The sequence below is a fragment of the Abramis brama genome (genome assembly GCF_963993115.1).
Source record: "Abramis brama genome assembly, chromosome: 20".
NCBI lineage: Eukaryota > Metazoa > Chordata > Actinopteri > Cypriniformes > Leuciscidae > Abramis > Abramis brama.
Genome location: NC_139982.1, coordinates 14,358,651 through 14,381,692, shown reverse-complemented (window position 1 = coordinate 14,381,692; position 23,042 = coordinate 14,358,651). Strand labels below are relative to the sequence as shown.

The window sequence follows — 23,042 nt, the reverse complement described above, 5'->3', positions numbered from 1 at the left end:
ATTCAGTGTCGATGCAGGCGCGCCTGTCATCGCCACGCTTCGATCCTGGCAGCTGTGAGTGTAAAGTGTAAAGCTAGGCCAGCTACTCACTGTCAAACAGTTCCAGAGACTGTTGGGTCTCATGGCAGCAGCTTCCAACGGGATACCTTTTGGACTGCTGCACATGAGGCCCCTGCAGTGGTGGCTCAGGACCAGAGGGTTTTTCCCCAAGGGGCAACCCATTTCGCACAATCAAGGTCACGCGGTGATGCCTACGTGCCTTGGTTATGTGGAAGAAACCTTGGTTCCTGTCCCAGGGCCCAGTGCTGGGAGCTCCTTGTCGTCGCAAACTGCTAACGACGGATGCTTCCCTCACGGGTTGGGGAGCGATCCTGAGGGTCGCTCATCTCAAGGTCTGTGGGAAGACCATCATCGTTCCTGGCATTCTATAGCCTAGAGATGTTAGCTGTCTTCCGGGCTCTGAGGAGCTTTATCACAGGTCTCAGGGGACACCATGTGTAGTACATACGGACAACACGTCGGTAGTCGCCTATATCAAGGGGGTTTGCGCTGACACGCCATATCCTCTTGTGGTCCCAGGGGAAGTTGCTGTCACTCAAGGCAGCCTACATCCCCGGGGTCCAGAATATAGGAGCAGACACTCTGTCGAGACAGGGGCCGAGGCCCGGGGAATGGTGGCTCCACCCCCGAGGTGGTGGAGCTGATATGGAAATTATAAGTGGGTCTGTTTGCGTCTCGAGAGACGTCTCACTGTCCACTTTGGTTCTCCCTCACGCATCCAGCTCCTTTGGACTGGATGCTATGGTGCAGACGTGGCCGAGGCTACGTCTGTACGCTTTTCCCCCAGTTGCTCTGCTCCCGGGAGTTCTGGAGAGAGTTCGCAGGGACCGGGTTTGCCTGCTTCTTATAGCCCCGCGCTGGCCGGGCAGAGTATGGTTTCCCGATCTTGTGTCGCTCCTCGACGGGCCTCCTCTGGAGCTACCCGTCAGGAGGGACCTTCTGTCCCAGGCGGAGGGCTCGATATTTCACCCCCGCCCAGAACTGTGGAACCTGTGGGCTTGGCCTCTGAGGGGGCCCAGCTCATAGAGTCAGGTCTCTCAACTGAGGTTGTTGAGACCATTCTACAGTCCAGAGCTCCCTCCACGAGGAAACTTTATGCTGAACTGGAGAGTATTCACCTCTTTGTGTAGTGACCGTCGGTTGGATCCAGTCAACTGCCCAATTGGTACAGTTCTGGAGTTCCTGCAGGACCGGTTCACTGCAGGTCTGACCCCGTCCACATTAAAGGTTTATGTGGCGGCCGTAGGTGCTTACCACAGTCCTTTGGGTGGAATGTCTGTGGGGAAAGACCCCTTTGGTATCTCGTTTCCCTCGTGGCACTTGGAGGTCCTCCTCCCTTTCGAAATCGGACCAGGAGGCTAATAATTTGCTTTGCCCTGTTCGGGCGTTAGACGCGTATGTCCACAGAGCTGCCCTGTGGCGTAAAAGTGACATTTGCTCCCCTAACAAGGGAGGTCCAGTGTCTAAGCAAAGGATGAGCAGTGGGTGGTTGAGACTATCTCACTTGCTTATGAGGCGGCTGGACAGCCTTCTCCTTTGGCTGTCCGGTCGCACTCTACGAGGAGTATGGCGGCCTCTAAGGCCCTTATATCAGGAGTTTCGTTACAGGACGTTTGTGATGCGGCAGGCTGGTCCTCACCGCACACTTTCGTCAGGTTCTACTCTCTGGATCTAGACTCTGCTCCAGGGTCTCATGTTTTGTCTTCCTAGTGCTGCTCACCAGATTTCACACAGGACAGACATTTGTAGCTATGGAGGCGTTGGTATAGACGTTCCCATAGCGTCAAACTCGACGCAACGCGAGTTCCCTTGAAAGGGAACGCCTCGGTTACGACTGTAACCTCGGTTCCCTGAAGAGGGAACGAGCGTTGCGTCACCTTGCCATATCTCCTTCATGCCTGTCAACACGACTTCAGACTTTACGAAGCTTTCGTTTTCTGTTTCGGGCCGGCTTTTATAGCTTCCTGGTACGTGACGTCACCCGCCTCTGACGTTCCGCCACACCATTGGACTGATTTTACATGTGCTTCAAGACGTCATCACGCAAAGCGTTCCCATAGCGTCAAACTCGACGCAACGCTCGTTCCCTCTTCAGGGAACCGAGGTTACAGTCGTAACCGAGGCGTTTTTTTTACTAAATTATTTACTGTTTGTCATGTTCTTTTAATAGTAATTCTTGTAATACAGAATGTTATTGTATTAAAACAAATATATATCCTTTTAAGCATGACAAGTATTGCACAGTGAAACTATATTATTGATTTCTATATCAAAATATTCCAGCAGCCACTTCCACTACAATGTATTCTTCAACCGAGTCTCAAACATCAGCTCCTAGCACTACAAGCATTTCTTCAACTGCCCCTCAAACATCTACTGAAACAACTTCTACAAGTGAGTATTGTTCAGGGAGAACTGTGTAAACACTATAGCTGTATTTTATAGATTTTTATTACTAATGAAGTTTTATTATGATAATTGTGTCAAACAGCAGCACCTACGAGATGTAATTAATATAGATAGACTATTATGAGATTTTAGTCGGAAAAACTGTTAATGCAGTTTACAGATGCTGTTATATCATCTTCTTTTAAAAGTTTTTGCAAGACAGAATTTAATTTTTTGCAGAAATGTCCTTTTAAACGAATATTACTTGCATAATGTTTCTATTCATACATCTAAATATTTTAGTACCCCCTGCCACTACAAGCTCTTCTTCAACTGAATCTTTTTCAAGTGAGTAATATTTATTTATTGACAATTGAGTAAACATGTTAGTGGGAAAATTATATCAGTAGCTCACTAATTTTAGTGTTAATGTGGTAAAAATAATAATTTTTACAATAACTATACAGAACAATGAACTGAACCAAACACAGGACTTAAAAAGCACACAGGATAGTGAGAAACTAAACAGGACACAGGTGAACACAATCAGTAACCAAGAGAGCAAACTAACTGAGCTTAGACGTGACATCCCCCCCCCCCACCACCCCTGAGGGAGGGGGAGGTATAATCCATACTGGGGTGGGCAGGAGGGCCAAGACACCTAGGCGGGGGAGTCCATGGAGGGACCGGTGGAGAGAGAAACCAAGGAGTGGCTAGTGGAGGAAGGAACCACAGAGGAGTAGGTGGAGGAGGCCTCTGCGACAACAGTGAATCCACTTCTGCTGATGAAGCTGGTTTTGACCAGGGCGGAGCCATAGGAACTGAAGACCAAATTGGAGTCAGGTGGGCTGGATGCCAAGGGGCAGATGGAGGGATGAAGGACCAATTTGACCCCGGTGGAGCCAAAGGGGTGGAGGGATGAGGCATAGCAGGAGGCAGAGCCGGTGTCTCAGGAAGATGAAGAGAGCCGGGCAAATGAGCGGAGCCAGTGGAGGGTGCAGAGCCACGGACCCGGATGGAGCCAGTGGAGGGGGTGAAGCCAGATAACCCAATGAAGCCAAAGGATTGAGTTCTAAAAGTATCGATTTGGCACCGGTATCGTAAAAAACCCAAACTATACCCAACCTTAGTGCAGAGGAGGAGGTGGCTAATGGCTGGAAGATGCATTTATCATCTCTAGGTCCTGTATTCTATTGTGGTTTAGGCAGGCAAAGGAAGAGAGGAAGAGGTGGATCCAATAACAGCCGTTTCACTTTATTAATATACAAAACAAAGAAAACAAACCAACACAGAACAAAATTTGGCACATAAGAAAATCTAACAGCTAGGCATCAAGCATAGACATTACAGGAAAAGGAAAACTGAACCAAACAGAGAGCTTAAATGCACACAGGATAAAGAGAAACTATCAAGACATGGGTGAAGAGAATCAGTAGCCAGGGGGATAAAGTAGACACAGGGAAAACAGGACACAGGAACTAGCAAACGAAAAGTCATTAGAAAAGTTTTTTTTTTTTTTTACTAAATTATTTACTGTTTGTCATGTTCTTTTAATAGTAATTATTGTAATACAAAATGTTATTGTATTAAAACAAATATATATCCTTGTAAGCATGACAAGTATTGCACAGTGAAACTATATTATTGATTTCTATATCAAAATATTCCAGCAGCCACTTCCACTACAATGTATTCTTCAACCGAGTCTGAAACATCAGCTCCTAGCACTACAAGCATTTCTTCAACTGCCCCTCAAACATCTACTGAAACAACTTCTACAAGTGAGTATTGTTCAGGGAGAACTGTGTAAACACTATAGCTGTATTTTATAGATTTTTATTACTAATGAAGTTTTATTATGATAATTGTGTCAAACAGCAGCACCTACGAGATGTAATTAATATAGATAGACTATTATGATATTTCAGTCGGAAAAACTGTTAATGCAGTTTACAGATGCTGTTATATCATCTTCTTTTAAAAAGGTTTTGCAAGACAAAATTTTATTTTTTGCAGAAATGTCCTTTTAAACGAATATTACTTGCATAATGTTTCTATTCATACATCTAAATATTTTAGTACCCCCTGCCACTACAAGCTCTTCTTCAACTGAGTCTTTATATATATATATATATATATCCTTATAAACATGACAAATATTACACAGTGAAACTGTATTATTTCTTTCCATATCAAAATATTCCAGCAGCCACTGCCACTACAATCTCTTCTTCAACTGAGTCTCAAACATCAGTTCCTACAAGTGAGTATGTTTATTCAGGGGCATTTGAGTAAACATATGTTATTCTGCTAACAATAATACATTGATTGTAATACAAAATGTAATTTTTTTACGCATGTCATTGTTAAATTGTAAGTACTATTTCATAAATGCTTGTTTTTATTTCTTTATATGTCTATATATTACAGCATCCCCTGTAACTACAAGCATTTCTTCAACTAACTCTCAGACATCTACTCAAACAATTTCTACAAGTGAGTATTGTTCACGGACAACTGTGTAAACACTTATAGCTTTATTTTATTCACTTTTATTACTGATGAAGTTTTATTAGGATAATTTTGTCAAACAGCAGCACCTACGAAATGTAATTAATATAGACAGACAATTATGACATTTCATTTGGGAAAACTGTATTAACGCAGTTTACAGATGTTGTCATATCATCTTCTTTTAAAAGTTTTTGCAAGGAAGAATGTCATTTTATGCAGATATGTCCTTTTAGGCGTGTCAATGAATATTACTTGCATTGTGTTTCTATTCATACATCTAAATATTTTAGCACCCCCTGCCACAACAAGCTTTTCTTCAACTGAGTCTCAAACATCAGCTTTTTATAGTGAGTAATTTATATTTATGGACAATTAAGCATGTTAATATGAAAAATTGATTAGTAGTTAGCTCATTTTAGCGTTAATGTGGTAAATAATAAAAAATGATTACAATAACTATACAGGACAATGAACTGAACCAAACACAGGACTTAAAATACACACAGGATAGTGAGAAACTAAACAGGACACAGGTGAACACAATCAGTAACGAAGAGAACAAACTAACTGAGCTTAGACGTGACTACCCCCGCACCCCTGAGGGAGGGGAGGTATAATCCATACTGGGGTGGGCAGGAGGGCCAAGACACCCAGGCGAAAGAGTCCATGGAGGGATCAGTGGAGAGAGAAACCAAGGAGTGGCTGGTGGAGGAAGGAACCACAGAGGAGTAGATGGGGAAGGCCTCTTGCGACAACAGTGAATCCACTTCTGCTGATGATTCTGAAGGGCTGAAGGTCTACGGCGGTGCCCTCCCCGGTTTTGACAAGAGCAGAGCCGTGGGAACTGAAGACCAAAGTGGAGTCAGGTGGGCTGGATACCAAGGGGCAGATTGAGGGATGAAGGACCAAATTGGCACCACAGGCCCGGCGGTCCAAGGCGGAACCGAAGGGTCAGAGGACTGAGGCAGAGATGAGGGCTCGGAATACAGAGCTGGAGGCAGTGGGAGTGAGGACAAAGGAGAAGCCGAAGGGAGGGAGTAGCCGGTGGAGCCAAAAGGGTGGAGAGATGAGACATAGCCAGAGGCAGAGCCGGTGTCTCAGGAAGATGAGGCAAGCCGGGCAAATGAGCGTGAAGGGTGTGGATCCACGGACCCAGCTGGAGCCAGCAGAGGGGGTAAGGCCAGAGAACCCAATGAAGTCAGCAGCGGAGGCGAAGCCAGTAAACTGGATGGAGCCTGCAGAGGGGGTGGAGCCAGGGAGCTGTGCAGAACAAGCCAAGACGAAGGAGCCAGGGAGCTGGATGGAACCGGTGGAGATGAAGGAGCCGGGCAGAACCAGTGGAAATGAAGGAGCCAGGGAGCCGGGCGGAACCAGCTGAGAGAAAGGAGTTAATGGTGGAGGAAGGGCTTGGGAACAAGTAGGAACTGGCGTGTCCAGTATTCGAAATGGAATAGAAGGGGATACATTCTACCTCGTTATGGGGTCATGGTTGGGACTCTGCTTCAAGATGTCCAATTTAATTAGTGCTCCTACTGGGACGGACATGGCAGCTGGCCGTAGGTCCAGGACAGACTTGTATGCTCAGGCTCTCTAGCAGGTGTGAGCTCAGTCTATTGGTCCGTGGCAGGCAGGTGGTAATCATAGTCTTCCTGCACCTCACCCACAGTGAAAGAGGAACCACTCTTTGCAAGAACTAACTCTACAAAATCTATAAAACCTCCCTCAAGGACCAAAAATGGGCAGGGAAATAGCTGTTTTAACATGTCATAAAGTCCAGTCCAGAAAAGGTGATCAGTGAGCGGTCGTGGTAATGGGTCTGATCTGTTAGGTCTAGGGACTCACTGATGTGGTCCCCAAAAGGAGTGATCATCCTGGGAGAGGAGGAAGCTGCAAATAACTTGAAGATGTGTTTATATTCTCTAGCTGCTGTATTCTGTTATGGTTTAGGCAGGCGAAGGATGATAGGGAGAGGTGGATCCAATAACAGCCGTTTAACTTTTTTCATGAAACAAAACAAAGAAAACAAACCAACATGGTACAAAATTTGGCGCAAGAGATAATCTAACAGTTAGGCATCAAGCATAGACAATACAGGTCATTGAACTGAACCAATCAGAGGGCTTAAACACACACAGGATAAAGAGAAACTAAACAAGACACGGGTGAAGAGAATCTGTCACCAAGGGAATAAAGTAGACCCAGGGAAAACATGAACTAACAAACTAGTCATTGGAAAAGTAAACTGTTTTAACAAAATGATTTATTGTTTGTCATATTCTTTTAATAGTAATTCTTGTAATACAGAATGTTATTGTATTCAAAATAAATATATATCCTTGTAAGCATGACAAGTATTGCACAGTGAAACTATATTATTTATTTCTATATCAAAATATTCCAGCAGCCACTGCCACTACAATGTATTCTTCAACCGAGTCTCAAACATCAGCTCCTAGCACTACAAGCATTTCTTCAACTGCCCCTCAGACATCTACTGAAACAACTTCTACAAGTGAGTATTGTTCAGGGAGAACTGTGTAAACACTATAGCTGTATTTTATAGATTTGTATTACTAATAAAGTTTTATTATGATAATTGTGTCAAACAGCAGCACCTATGAGATGTAATTAATATAGATAGACTATTATGATATTTCAGTCGGAAAAACTGTTAATGCAGTTTACAGATGCTGTTATATCATCTTCTTTTAAAAGTTTTTGCAAGACAGAATTTTATTTTTTGCAGAAATGTCCTTTTAAACGAATATTACTTGCATAATGTTTCTATTCATACATCTAAATATTTTAGTACCCCCTGCCACTACAAGCTCTTCTTCAACTGAGTCTTTTTCAAGTGAGTAATTTTTATTTATTGACAATTGAGTAAACATTTTAGTAGGAAAATTATATCAGTAGCTCACTAATTTTAGTGTTAATGTGGTAAAAATAATAATTTTTACAATAACTATACAGGACAATGAACTGAACCAAACACAGGACTTAAAAAGCACACAGGATAGTGAGAAACTAAACAGGACACAGGTGAACACAATCAGTAACCAAGAGAACAAACTAACTGAGCTTAGATGTGACATTACCCCCCCACCCCTGAGGGAGGGGGAGGTATAATCCATACTGGGGTGGGCAGGAGGGCCAAGACACCTAGGCGGAAGAGTCCATGGAGGGACCGGTGGAGAGAGAAACCAAGGAGTGGCTAGTGGAGGAAGGAACCACAGAGGAGTAGGTGGAGGAGGCCTCTGCGACAACAGTGAATCCACTTCTGCTGATGAAGCTGGTTTTGACCAGGGCGGAGCCATAGGAACTGAAGACCAAAGTGGAGTCAGGTGGGCTTGATACCAAGGGGCAGATGGAGGGATGAAGGACCAATTTGACGCCAGTGGAGCCAAAGGGGTGGAGGGATGAGGCATAGCAGGAGGCAGAGCCGGTGTCTCAGGAAGATGAAGCGAGCCGGGCAAATGAGCGGAGCCAGTGGAGGGTGCAGAGCCATGGACCCGGATGGAGCCAGTGGAGGGGGTGAAGCCAGATAACCCAATGAAGCCAAAGGATTGAGTTCTAAAAGTATCGATTTGGCACCGGTATCGTAAAAAACCCAAACTATACCCAACCTTAGTGCAGAGGAGGAGGTGGCTAATGGCTGGAAGATGCATTTATCATCTCTAGGTCCTGTATTCTGTTGTGGTTTAGGCAGGCAAAGGAAGAGAGGAAGAGGTGGATCCAATAACAGCCGTTTCACTTTATTAATATACAAAACAAAGAAAACAAACCAACACAGAACAAAATTTGGCGCATAAGAAAATCTAACAGCTAGGCATCAAGCATAGACATTACAGGAAAAGGAAAATTGAACCAAACAGAGAGCTTAAATGCACACAGGATAAAGAGAAACTATCAAGACATGGGTGAAGAGAATCAGTAGCCAGGGGGATAAAGTAGACACAGGGAAAACAGGACACAGGAACTAGCAAACGAAAAGTCATTAGAAAAGTTTTTTTTTTTTTTACTAAATTATTTACTGTTTGTCATGTTCTTTTAATAGTAATTCTTGTAATACAAAATGTTATTGTATTAAAACAAATATATATATCCTTGTAAGCATGACAAGTATTGCACAGTGAAACTATATTATTGATTTCTATATCAAAATATTCCAGCAGCCACTTCCACTACAATGTATTCTTCAACCGAGTCTCAAACATCAGCTCCTAGCACTACAAGCATTTCTTCAACTGCCCCTCAAACATCTACTGAAACAACTTCTACAAGTGAGTATTGTTCAGGGAGAACTGTGTAAACACTATAGCTGTATTTTATAGATTTTTATTACTAATGAAGTTTTATTATGATAATTGTGTCAAACAGCAGCACCTACGAGATGTAATTATAGACTATTATGATATTTCAGTCGGAAAAACTGTTAATGCAGTTTACAGATGCTGTTATATCATCTTCTTTTAAAAGTTTTTGCAAGACAGAATTTTATTTTTTGCAGAAATGTCCTTTTAAGCATGTAAACGAATATTATTTGCATAATGTTTCTATTCATACATCTAAATATTTTAGTACCCCCTGCCACTACAAGCTCTTCTTCAACTGAGTCTTTTTATATATATATATATATATCCTTATAAACATGACAAATATTACACAGTGAAACTGTATTATTTATTTCCATATCAAAATATTCCAGCAGCCACTGCCACTACAATCTCTTCTTCAACTGAGTCTCAAACATCAGTTCCTACAAGTGAGTATGTTTATTCAGGGGCATTTGAGTAAACATATGTTATTCTGCTAACAATAATACATTGATTGTAATACAAAATGTAATTTTTTTTACGCATGTCATTGTTAGGTTGTAAGTACTATTTCATAAATGCTTGTTTTTATTTCTTTATATGTCTATATATTACAGCATCCCCTGTAACTACAAGCATTTCTTCAACTAACTCTCAGACATCTACTCAAACAACTTCTACAAGTGAGTATTGTTCACGGACAACTGTGTAAACACTTATAGCTTTATTTTATTCACTTTTATTACTGATTAAGTTTTATTATGATAATTTTGTCAAACAGCAGCACCTACGAAATGTAATTAATATAGACAGACAATTATGACATTTCATTTGGGAAAACTGTATTAACGCAGTTTACAGATGCTGTCATATCATCTTCTTTTAAAAGTTTTTGCAAGGAAGAATGTCATTTTATGCAGATATGTCCTTTTAGGCGTGTCAATGAATATTACTTGCATTGTGTTTCTATTCATACATCAAATATTTTAGCACCCCCTGCCACTACAAGCTTTTCTTCAACTGAGTCTCAAACATCAGCTTTTTATAGTGAGTAATTTATATTTATGGACAATTAAGCATGTTAATATGAAAAATTGATTAGTAGTTAGCTCATTTTAGCGTTAATGTGGTAAATAATAAAAAATGATTACAATAACTATACAGGACAATGAACTGAACCAAACACAGGACTTAAAATACACACAGGATAGTGAGAAACTAAACAGGACACAGGTGAACACAATCAGTAACGAAGAGAACAAACTAACTGAGCTTAGACGTGACTACCCCCGCACCCCTGAGGGAGGGGAGGTATAATCCATACTGGGGTGGGCAGGAGGGCCAAGACACCCAGGCGAAAGAGTCCATGGAGGGATCAGTGGAGAGAGAAACCAAGGAGTGGCTGGTGGAGGAAGGAACCACAGAGGAGTAGATGGGGAAGGCCTCTTGCGACAACAGTGAATCCACTTCTGCTGATGATTCTGAAGGGCTGAAGGTCTACGGCGGTGCCCTCCCCGGTTTTGACAAGAGCAGAGCCGTGGGAACTGAAGACCAAAGTGGAGTCAGGTGGGCTGGATACCAAGGGGCAGATTGAGGGATGAAGGACCAAATTGGCACCACAGGCCCGGCGGTCCAAGGCGGAACCGAAGGGTCAGAGGACTGAGGCAGAGATGAGGGCTCGGAATACAGAGCTGGAGGCAGTGGGAGTGAGGACAAAGGAGAAGCCGAAGGGAGGGAGTAGCCGGTGGAGCCAAAAGGGTGGAGAGATGAGACATAGCCAGAGGCAGAGCCGGTGTCTCAGGAAGATGAGGCAAGCCGGGCAAATGAGCGTGAAGGGTGTGGATCCACGGACCCAGCTGGAGCCAGCAGAGGGGGTAAGGCCAGAGAACCCAATGAAGTCAGCAGCGGAGGCGAAGCCAGTAAACTGGATGGAGCCTGCAGAGGGGGTGGAGCCAGGGAGCTGTGCAGAACAAGCCAAGACGAAGGAGCCAGGGAGCTGGATGGAACCGGTGGAGATGAAGGAGCCGGGCAGAACCAGTGGAAATGAAGGAGCCAGGGAGCCGGGCGGAACCAGCTGAGAGAAAGGAGTTAATGGTGGAGGAAGGGCTTGGGAACAAGTAGGAACTGGCGTGTCCAGTATTCGAAATGGAATAGAAGGGGATACATTCTACCTCGTTATGGGGTCATGGTTGGGACTCTGCTTCAAGATGTCCAATTTAATTAGTGCTCCTACTGGGACGGACATGGCAGCTGGCCGTAGGTCCAGGACAGACTTGTATGCTCAGGCTCTCTAGCAGGTGTGAGCTCAGTCTATTGGTCCGTGGCAGGCAGGTGGTAATCATAGTCTTCCTGCACCTCACCCACAGTGAAAGAGGAACCACTCTTTGCAAGAACTAACTCTACAAAATCTATAAAACCTCCCTCAAGGACCAAAAATGGGCAGGGAAATAGCTGTTTTAACATGTCATAAAGTCCAGTCCAGAAAAGGTGATCAGTGAGCGGTCGTGGTAATGGGTCTGATCTGTTAGGTCTAGGGACTCACTGATGTGGTCCCCAAAAGGAGTGATCATCCTGGGAGAGGAGGAAGCTGCAAATAACTTGAAGATGTGTTTATATTCTCTAGCTGCTGTATTCTGTTATGGTTTAGGCAGGCGAAGGATGATAGGGAGAGGTGGATCCAATAACAGCCGTTTAACTTTTTTCATGAAACAAAACAAAGAAAACAAACCAACATGGTACAAAATTTGGCGCAAGAGATAATCTAACAGTTAGGCATCAAGCATAGACAATACAGGTCATTGAACTGAACCAATCAGAGGGCTTAAACACACACAGGATAAAGAGAAACTAAACAAGACACGGGTGAAGAGAATCTGTCACCAAGGGAATAAAGTAGACCCAGGGAAAACATGAACTAACAAACTAGTCATTGGAAAAGTAAACTGTTTTAACAAAATGATTTATTGTTTGTCATATTCTTTTAATAGTAATTCTTGTAATACAGAATGTTATTGTATTCAAAATAAATATATATCCTTGTAAGCATGACAAGTATTGCACAGTGAAACTATATTATTTATTTCTATATCAAAATATTCCAGCAGCCACTGCCACTACAATGTATTCTTCAACCGAGTCTCAAACATCAGCTCCTAGCACTACAAGCATTTCTTCAACTGCCCCTCAGACATCTACTGAAACAACTTCTACAAGTGAGTATTGTTCAGGGAGAACTGTGTAAACACTATAGCTGTATTTTATAGATTTGTATTACTAATGAAGTTTTATTATGATAATTGTGTCAAACAGCAGCACCTATGAGATGTAATTAATATAGATAGACTATTATGATATTTCAGTCGGAAAAACTGTTAATTCAGTTTACAGATGCTGTTATATCATCTTCTTTTAAAAGTTTTTGCAAGACAGAATTTTATTTTTTGCAGAAATGTCCTTTTAAACGAATATTACTTGCATAATGTTTCTATTCATACATCTAAATATTTTAGTACCCCCTGCCACTACAAGCTCTTCTTCAACTGAGTCTTTTTCAAGTGAGTAATTTTTATTTATTGACAATTGAGTAAACATTTTAGTAGGAAAATTATATCAGTAGCTCACTAATTTTAGTGTTAATGTGGTAAAAATAATAATTTTTACAATAACTATACAGGACAATGAACTGAACCAAACACAGGACTTAAAAAGCACACAGGATAGTGAGAAACTAAACAGGACACAGGTGAACACAATCAGTAACCAAGAGAACAAACTAACTGAGCTTAGATGTGACATTACCCCCCCACCCCTGAGGGAGGGGGAGGTATAATCCATACTGGGGTGGGCAGGAGGGCCAAGACACCTAGGCGGAAGAGTCCATGGAGGGACCGGTGGAGAGAGAAACCAAGGAGTGGCTAGTGGAGGAAGGAACCACAGAGGAGTAGGTGGAGGAGGCCTCTGCGACAACAGTGAATCCACTTCTGCTGATGAAGCTGGTTTTGACCAGGGCGGAGCCATAGGAACTGAAGACCAAAGTGGAGTCAGGTGGGCTTGATACCAAGGGGCAGATGGAGGGATGAAGGACCAATTTGACGCCAGTGGAGCCAAAGGGGTGGAGGGATGAGGCATAGCAGGAGGCAGAGCCGGTGTCTCAGGAAGATGAAGCGAGCCGGGCAAATGAGCGGAGCCAGTGGAGGGTGCAGAGCCATGGACCCGGATGGAGCCAGTGGAGGGGGTGAAGCCAGATAACCCAATGAAGCCAAAGGATTGAGTTCTAAAAGTATCGATTTGGCACCGGTATCGTAAAAAATCCAAACTATACCCAACCTTAGTGCAGAGGAGGAGGTGGCTAATGGCTGGAAGATGCATTTATCATCTCTAGGTCCTGTATTCTGTTGTGGTTTAGGCAGGCAAAGGAAGAGAGGAAGAGGTGGATCCAATAACAGCCGTTTCACTTTATTAATATACAAAACAAAGAAAACAAACCAACACAGAACAAAATTTGGCGCATAAGAAAATCTAACAGCTAGGCATCAAGCATAGACATTACAGGAAAAGGAAAATTGAACCAAACAGAGAGCTTAAATGCACACAGGATAAAGAGAAACTATCAAGACATGGGTGAAGAGAATCAGTAGCCAGGGGGATAAAGTAGACACAGGGAAAACAGGACACAGGAACTAGCAAACGAAAAGTCATTAGAAAAGTTTTTTTTTTTTTTACTAAATTATTTACTGTTTGTCATGTTCTTTTAATAGTAATTCTTGTAATACAAAATGTTATTGTATTAAAACAAATATATATATCCTTGTAAGCATGACAAGTATTGCACAGTGAAACTATATTATTGATTTCTATATCAAAATATTCCAGCAGCCACTTCCACTACAATGTATTCTTCAACCGAGTCTCAAACATCAGCTCCTAGCACTACAAGCATTTCTTCAACTGCCCCTCAAACATCTACTGAAACAACTTCTACAAGTGAGTATTGTTCAGGGAGAACTGTGTAAACACTATAGCTGTATTTTATAGATTTTTATTACTAATGAAGTTTTATTATGATAATTGTGTCAAACAGCAGCACCTACGAGATGTAATTATAGACTATTATGATATTTCAGTCGGAAAAACTGTTAATGCAGTTTACAGATGCTGTTATATCATCTTCTTTTAAAAGTTTTTGCAAGACAGAATTTTATTTTTTGCAGAAATGTCCTTTTAAGCATGTAAACGAATATTATTTGCATAATGTTTCTATTCATACATCTAAATATTTTAGTACCCCCTGCCACTACAAGCTCTTCTTCAACTGAGTCTTTTTATATATATATATATATATATATCCTTATAAACATGACAAATATTACACAGTGAAACTGTATTATTTATTTCCATATCAAAATATTCCAGCAGCCACTGCCACTACAATCTCTTCTTCAACTGAGTCTCAAACATCAGTTCCTACAAGTGAGTATGTTTATTCAGGGGCATTTGAGTAAACATATGTTATTCTGCTAACAATAATACATTGATTGTAATACAAAATGTAATTTTTTTTACGCATGTCATTGTTAGGTTGTAAGTACTATTTCATAAATGCTTGTTTTTATTTCTTTATATGTCTATATATTACAGCATCCCCTGTAACTACAAGCATTTCTTCAACTAACTCTCAGACATCTACTCAAACAACTTCTACAAGTGAGTATTGTTCACGGACAACTGTGTAAACACTTATAGCTTTATTTTATTTTATTACTGATTAAGTTTTATTATGATAATTTTGTCAAACAGCAGCACCTACGAAATGTAATTAATATAGACAGACAATTATGACATTTCATTTGGGAAAACTGTATTAACGCAGTTTACAGATGCTGTCATATCATCTTATTTTAAAAGTTTTTGCAAGGAAGAATGTCATTTTATGCAGATATGTCCTTTTAGGCGTGTCAATGAATATTACTTGCATTGTGTTTCTATTCATACATCAAATATTTTAGCACCCCCTGCCACTACAAGCTTTTCTTCAACACTACATGGTTGCTATTATACCGGTGGGATAAATGACTCTTACGCCCGACGCTAATCTAAAATGGGTTGCTCTGAAGTAGCTTCATTATTCATAGGTGTGGTTTGGGCGTAACGTGAAATAAACCAATCAGAGCGACATCTCACATTCCCTTTAAGAGCAGGCACGCTTGTTCTATAGCAGATTGCTATTATAATGGCGGATTTTCCAGGCACTGACTTTAGACTAGGTTTTTCCTGATTAGTGGCGGAATTGTTTTCTAAACCTGCAAAATAGCATCAGGGAACGTTTGCGCCGGAACACGCCTCCTCTTTGCGCTGAACCGCCCCGGGGAGCCCAATTGTATTTCCTAGTTTACCGACGTGCGTCTGTGGAGGGAAAAGTCCGCTGTGCGCGGGTGCAAAATAGGAATAATACATGCGTCGGTGTACAAAGTCAGTTGTGCTGGGTGCAAGATAGGGCCCCATGTCTTTCTTTCTTCAGTGGAAAAGAAATTCATTTTTTTGAGGAAAAAATTTCAGGATTTTTCTCCACACAGTTGGCTTCAACTGCAACCGGAATGTTGAAGTTCAAATCAATGCCGTTTCAAAGGGCTCTGAAGTGCTTCAAAGGGCTCTGCACAATCCCAGCTGAGGAATGGGGTCTTGTCTAGCGAAACGATCGGTCATTTTCTAAAAATAAAATAAAATTTGTATACTTTTTAACCACAAATGTTCGTCTTGTGCTGGTCTGCGACACGCCACGTATTACGTCATCACGTTGGAAAGGTCACGAAACAAAAAGAAGAAAATAATAATAATAATAAATTAAAACAAAGATGTAGGACGATTTTGAAGTTGGAAGAGAAAATGAGATGGAATTTTTCGCACTTCCCTACCTTTCTGAACCGGACTACACAACTTGGATAGATGACGTGATGCGTAACTTTTCCAACGTGATGACGCAATGCATGGCGCCTCGCAGACCAGCACAAGACGAACAATTGTGGTTAAAAAGTATATACAATTAAATTTTTTGTAGAAAATGACCGATCATTTCACTAGACAAGACCCCATTCCTCAGCTGGGATCGTGCAGAGCCCTTTGAAGCACTTCAGAGCCCTTTGAAGGCATTGATTTGAACTTCAACATTGTGTGGAGAAAAATCCTGGAATGTTTTCCTCAAGTCAAATCAAGTCATCTTCATTTATATAGCGCTTTTAACAATGTAGATTGTTTCAAAGCAGCTTTATAGAGATAAGCGTATAATTTAAGGTAACAGAGATTGTTTTGGCTTTATAGCGGTTCTTTAATAAAGTTATTTTCCAGCTAAAATTAGTTTTGATTGATTTGCTTCCGTCGCAACGATCATTTGTTATTAAATTAGGGGCCGCTAAGACGACACCATTCTCTCTACACAGACTTTAAACGCGGACCTGTGAGAAACGCTGATGGCATTCACATGCGCATTAAGAATTGGTTCTATAGTTTTGTGCGTTTGAATATATGTGCGCAGGTTTGTAATTCCCTACAAACCAAGCCTAAACAAAGTACTGGTCTTTCCTTATAAATTTTGATACAGAATTTTATTTTATTTTGTCACTTCGGGGTAGGTACGCGAAACGAATTTTCCCGACAACGCTTGATCTGTAGAGTGGTAAAGGGATCCTCCATAGGGAGAGACTAGTTGGCACTTCAGCACTGCGTTGTCATCGGGTCCAGGCGAAGGTCCTTCGTCAGATCTGGGAAGGGGAAGGTATAATCCATCCTGGGGTAGGAAGGAGGGCCAAGACACCCAGAGTCCATGGAGGGACCAGTGGAGAGAAAAACCAAGGAGTATCTGGCGGAGGAAGGAACCACGGAGCAGTAGGAGGAGGGTCTCTGCGACACCTGTGAATCAGATTTTCCTGACGATGCTGGATGGCTGAAGGTCCACAGCATTGTCCTCTGCGCGTTTTTCACCAGGGCGGAGCCATGGGAACTGAAGACCAAAGTGGAGTTTGGTGGGCTTGATACCAAGGTGCAGATGGAGGGATAAAGGACCAAATCGACAATAAGCACGGGGGTCTAAAGCGGAACCAGAGGACTGAGGCGGCGATGAGGGCTTAGAAGACAGAGCCAGTGGGAGTGAAGACAAAGGAGTCATCGGAGGGATGGAGCCAGGCAAAGCCAGAGGAAGGGGTGGAGCCAGACAACCCAATGAAGCCAGCAGAGGAGGCGGAGCCAGAAAACTGAATTGAGCCTGCCAAGGGGGTGGAGCCAGAGAGCTGGGTAGAACTGGTAGAAATGAAGGAGCCAGGGAGCCAGGCGGAAAAAGACAAAGACAAAGGAGTTAATGGAGGAGGAAGGGCATGGGAACAAGTAGGAACCGGCAAGTCCAATATTCCAACTGGAATACAAGGGGGTTTATTCTACCTTGGGATGGGGATATGGGTGGGACTCTGCTCCAGGATGTTCAGCTGAATTAGTACTCCTACTGGGACAGACATGGCAGCTGGCTGTAGCTCCAGGATAGATTTGTAAGCTCAGTCTCAAGGTCTGTAGCAGGCGTGGGCTCAGTCAATGGGTCCATGGCGGGCAGGTGGTAATCATAGTCTTCCTCCACCTCACCTACGGTGAAAGAGGAACCACTCTTTGCAAGCCCTAACTCTGCAAATTCCATATAACCTCCCTAAAGGACCAAAACTGGGCAGGGGAAATAGTTTTTTTAACATGTCATTAAGTCCAGTCCTAAAAAAAAGTTATCAGTGTGTGGTCAGGTAATGGGTCTGATACACCAGGGGTGCTTCTCAATATCCCTCCTCGATTTCTCACTCCTCTGTCCTCCATCCTATGACCTGGAAACCAAACGAGCTCAGCCATCTTGAAGGACATATCAATTCTCTAATTGCATCGTGAGGAACGAGGAGTGAGGAAGCTTCTTGAGAAGCTATGAGCGAGGATGCACAGGTGTATCCTTTGGGGAAATCTTTTTTGTCGAGAAACCCGATGCATGTTTAAATTCTCCTCCCCCTTCACTTCTTTCACAATAATTTAAATTTGTTCTTTACCTATCTACCTCGTTCTTTATTTAGTGTAAATAAATCATATCACACATATATCAACATGGCATCTTGCTTCATCTTTATTATTTATTAATTTAAATAACCAAACTTTAACAACATAATGGCAGATCCTTTGAGTGCAGCTGATGACGCAGTGAAGTGACGCTCAAGTGATCAAGCATTTTCCAATATACAAATGAGCTTTTCTTCGATTTTTCTGTCCTCGCGTCTTTTCCTTGCGTCCTTCCCTCGCATCCTGAAGGGGTGGAGCTAAGAGGGGAGGAGAGGAAGCTAGGAAAGGAAAACGAGGATTCACAAATAAGAATAACAGGGGGAACAGGATATAACAAACTAAAAATCATTGGAAAAGTAAACTGTTTTAACAAAATGATTTACTGTTTGTCATGTTCTTTTAATAGTAATTATTGTAATACAGAATGCCATTGTATTAAAATATATATCCTTGTAAGCATGACAAGTATTGCTCAGTGAAAATGTATTTCTAAATATTCCAGCAGCCACTGCCACTACAATCTCTTCTTCAACTAATTCTCCAACATCAGCTCCTACAAGTGAGTATGTTTATTCGTGGACATTTGAGTATATACATATTGAGTTAATGTCTATATTATATATTTGTGTGATAATAATTTTTGAACAAATATTATACAAATATCAACAAATATTTGGAAAATTGTAATGATAATTGTTCTTTTTTCATGTCACTTTCTGAGTATTAAACAATAGTGCCTACCAGTTCAAATGTTTAAAATGTAATATAATACAAGTTTTTCTTTTAACAATAAAACATGGATTGTACTACAAAAGTTAATTGTATGAACATATGCCATTGTTATCTTGCAAGTACTATTTCGTAAATGTTTGTATTTTTGTTTCATTATATGTCCATATATTACAGCATCCCCTGTCAATCCAACCAATTCTTCAACATCTACTCCAACAACTTCTACAAGTGAGTATTTTTCATGGACAGCTGTGTAAGCACTTATAGCTGTATTTTATTATTTTTTATTACTAATGAAGTTTTATTACAATTGTGTCAAACAGCAGCACCTACAAGATGTAATTAATATACATAGACAATGATGACATTTCAGTTGGAAAAACAGGGATGTCTTGTTTGCCAATTTAATGTGCCTTGGCTCGTTTTATCAATAATGAACTGAACCAAACAGATGCCTTAAAAGCACACAGGATAAAGGGAAAGTTAACAAGACACGGGTGAACACAAAACATAAGCAAGGGAACAAACTAGACACAGGGAAAACATGAAACAGGAATTCATAACAAAGTAAAAGTCATTGGAAAAGCAAACAGTTTTAATTAAATTATTTACTGTTTGTCATGTTCTTTTAATAGTAATTATTGTAATACAGAATTACAGAATGTCGTATGTAAAAAATATATATATATCCTTGTAAATATATCCTATGACATGTATTGCTCAATAAAACTGTATTTATATTTATTTCTATATCAAAATATTCCAGCAGCCTCTACCACTACAATCTCTCCAACTAATTCTTCAACATTAGCTCCTACAAGTGAGTATGTTTATTCATGGACATTTGAGGAAACATGTTAATAGGACAATTATTTCAGTAATTTATTCACATGCTCATGCTAGAGTAATATTCATGTAGAGTTATCTTAAAACGTCCTTAGAAAGTTCTTCTTTTTTACTGTTAGAAGTAATAGGGACCTCAATATTTCAAATCGCATCCTGAGTATCAACCATCAACAGCTAAAATAAAAAAATGTGTACCGTTTAATGTCTATATTATATATTTGTGTGATAATAATTTTTGAAATGCAGAATTTCATTGAATGCAAAAAGGTCTTTGTAAACATGTCAACAAATATTAAGAAAATTGTAATAATAATTGTTCTTATTTCATGTCACTTTCTGAGTATTAAACAATAGTGCCTACCAGTTCAAATGTTTAAAATGTAATATAATACAAGTTTTTTTTTTTACAATAAAACATGGATTGTACTACAAAAGTTAATTGTATGAACATATGCCATTGTTATCTTGCAAGTACTATTTCGTAAATGTTTGTATTTTTATTTCATTATATGTCCATATATTACAGCATCCCCTGTCAATCCAACCAATTCTTCAACATCTACTCCAACAAATTCTACAAGTGAGTATTTTTCATGGACAGCTATGTAAGCACTTATAGCTGTATTTCATTATTTTTTATTACTAATGAAGTTTTATTACAATTTTGTCAAACAGCAGCACCTACAAGATGTAATTAATATACAAAGACAATGATGACATTTCAGTTGGAAAAACAAGCATGTCTTGTTTGCCAATTTACCCTTTGTGTATTTAGACCCCAGTGTTTCCTGTTTTCCTTGTCGAGTCTTGTCCTACATGGATGTGATATATATACAGTGAGGAAAATAAGTATTTGAACACCCTGCTATTTTGCAAGTTCTCCCACTTAGAAATCATGGAGGGGTCTGAAATTGTCATCGTAGGTGCATGTCCACTGTGAGAGACATAATCTAAAAAAAAAAATCCAGAAATCACAATGTATGATTTTTTAACTATTTATTTGCATGATACAGCTGCAAATAAGTATTTGAACACTTGAGAAAATCAATGTTAATATTTGGTACAGTAGCCTTTGTTTGCAATTACAGAGGTCAAACGTTTCCTGTAGTTCCCTTTCAAGGGAACTCGCGTTGCGTCGAGATTGACGCTATGGGAACGCATTGCGTGATTGCATCATGAAGCACTTGTAAAATCAGTCCAATGGCGTATAGGCGGGTGACGTCATGGCAGGAAGCTATAAAGCGCACCCAGACCAAACATTGTCAGCTTCTGTGTCTTCAGCAAGTGCTCTCTGTGAAATCTGTCTCTGTCTATTTATTGTTGTTTGTCCTAACAAGCATATTATATATCTAGACAGGAATATAATGGCGAGCAAACAGCATTTTGGATCGTGTGTTCCTTCCCGCTCTCGCTTCATTACGAGTGGGGATACACGCGATTTATGTGTTGTTTGTTTGGGAGTAGAGCATGCACGGTCAGCTCTAGTAAAAGGTGGCTGACAGTGTTCATTCATAATTCCTGACGTGTAACATATGCACTTCGAGAGTTTTAGCTCTGCTCCTGTTGGCTTTCTTCTCGAGGGAAGAAAGTCGAGAAAGATTCTTTGGCTTGGATCTCGCGTTTGCCGAGGCAGCGCGTAGATTAGGCTACGGGTCTGCAATAAAGATTCTGTGACTCGATCTCGGATCTCGCGTGTGCTGAGGCAGCGCGTAGATTACGGGGCTGCAATAAGAATCTAATGGCTCAGATCGCGCGTTTGCCGAGGCAGCGCGTAGATTATGAGTCTGCATCTCTGCAATAAGAATCTAGTGGCTCAGATCGCGCGTTTGCCGAGGCAGCGCGTAGATTATGAGTCTGCATCTCTGCAATAAGAATCTAGTGGCTCAGATCGCGCGTTTGCCGAGGCAACGTGTAGATAAGGTCCGATATATTTATATACACACAGGGAACTGAGCAGACGGGAATTTCCTTTTCTCTCTTTCTCTTATGATTGTTTGCAAACTAATTATGTGTTTGTAGACTATTATTGTGGTTCTTTTTGTTGAGAATATAATATGAATTTTTGAGAAAATTAAATATGTACTTGTCTGATCTCTGAGGAGTTAGATGTCTATATTAATGTAGTATTCAGCGTTTCATCCAGACCGTTTCTACTTGTCTGGTTGATATTTGGCTGCATTTAATTTTTGAGAAAATTAAATATGTACTTATCTGATCTCTGAGGAGTTAGATGTCTATATTAATGTAGTATTCATTAATATAGACACACTCATCGGGTTTAAAACCTACTTTTGGGCTTCACTCCTGGGTTCCAGGTTATTCTGTCTTTGTTGTGCTCGCCTGATTTCACACAAGACAGGCACTGGTCACTATGGTGGCGTTGGTATAGACGTTCCCATAGCGTCAATCTCGACGCAACGTGAGTTCCCTTGAAAGGGAACGCCTCGGTTATGACTGTAACCACGGTTCCCTGAAGAGGGAACGAGCGTTGCGTCACCTTGCCATACTTCCGGCGCGCCTGTGATCGACTTGCTTCGACCTATCAGAAGTTGACAATGTTTGGTCTGGGTGCGCTTTATAGCTTCCTGCCATGACGTCACCCGCCTATACGCCATTGGACTGATTTTACAAGTGCTTCATGATGCAATCACGCAATGCGTTCCCATAGCGTCAATCTCGACGCAACGCTCGTTCCCTCTTCAGGGAACCGAGGTTACAGTCGTAACCGAGGCGTTTTTCACCAGGTTTGCACACACTGCAGGAGGGATTTTGGCCCACTCCTCCACACAGATCTTCTGTAGATCAGTCAGGTTTCTGGGCTGTCGCTGAGAAACACGGAGTTTGAGCTCCCTCCAAAGATTCTCTATTGGGTTTAGGTCTGGAGACTGGCTAGGCCACGCCAGAACCTTGATATGCTTCTTACAGAGCCACTCCTTGGTTATCCTGGTTGTGTGCTTCGGGTCATTGTCATGTTGGAAGACCCAGCCTCGACCCATTTTCAATGCTCTAACTGAGGGAAGGAGGTTGTTCCCCAAAATCTCGCAATACATGGCCCCGGTCATCCTCTCCTTAATACAGTGCAGTCGCCCTGTCCCATGTGCAGAAAAACACCCCCAA

The 23,042-nt window shown here is 41.4% G+C and overlaps 1 protein-coding gene across 40 annotated transcripts in view; it reads left to right on the top strand.

Moving 5' to 3' along the window:
- Positions 1 to 23,042, top strand: part of LOC311071228 (uncharacterized protein) — an 80,359-nt gene that overhangs the window by 30,098 nt on the left and 27,219 nt on the right. For 14 of the 40 annotated variants that reach the window (XM_084095467.1, XM_084095490.1, XM_084095468.1 and 11 more), the window contains 21 exons: positions 2,344 to 2,454; positions 2,752 to 2,796; positions 4,119 to 4,229; positions 4,655 to 4,711; positions 4,879 to 4,944; positions 5,253 to 5,309; positions 7,364 to 7,474; positions 7,772 to 7,816; positions 9,135 to 9,245; positions 9,671 to 9,727; positions 9,896 to 9,961; positions 10,269 to 10,325; positions 12,380 to 12,490; positions 12,788 to 12,832; positions 14,151 to 14,261; positions 14,691 to 14,747; positions 14,916 to 14,981; positions 18,850 to 18,906; positions 19,254 to 19,307; positions 19,846 to 19,899; positions 20,452 to 20,505. In XM_084095467.1, coding sequence (XP_083951593.1) covers positions 2,344 to 2,454; positions 2,752 to 2,796; positions 4,119 to 4,229; positions 4,655 to 4,711; positions 4,879 to 4,944; positions 5,253 to 5,309; positions 7,364 to 7,474; positions 7,772 to 7,816; positions 9,135 to 9,245; positions 9,671 to 9,727; positions 9,896 to 9,961; positions 10,269 to 10,325; positions 12,380 to 12,490; positions 12,788 to 12,832; positions 14,151 to 14,261; positions 14,691 to 14,747; positions 14,916 to 14,981; positions 18,850 to 18,906; positions 19,254 to 19,307; positions 19,846 to 19,899; positions 20,452 to 20,505 — 1,503 coding nt within the window. The remainder of the gene's footprint in view (positions 1 to 2,343; positions 2,455 to 2,751; positions 2,797 to 4,118; positions 4,230 to 4,654; positions 4,712 to 4,878; positions 4,945 to 5,252; positions 5,310 to 7,363; positions 7,475 to 7,771; positions 7,817 to 9,134; positions 9,246 to 9,670; positions 9,728 to 9,895; positions 9,962 to 10,268; positions 10,326 to 12,379; positions 12,491 to 12,787; positions 12,833 to 14,150; positions 14,262 to 14,690; positions 14,748 to 14,915; positions 14,982 to 18,849; positions 18,907 to 19,253; positions 19,308 to 19,845; positions 19,900 to 20,451; positions 20,506 to 23,042) is intronic. The other 26 variants (XM_084095478.1, XM_084095471.1, XM_084095505.1 and 23 more) reach the window with 25 other exon arrangements.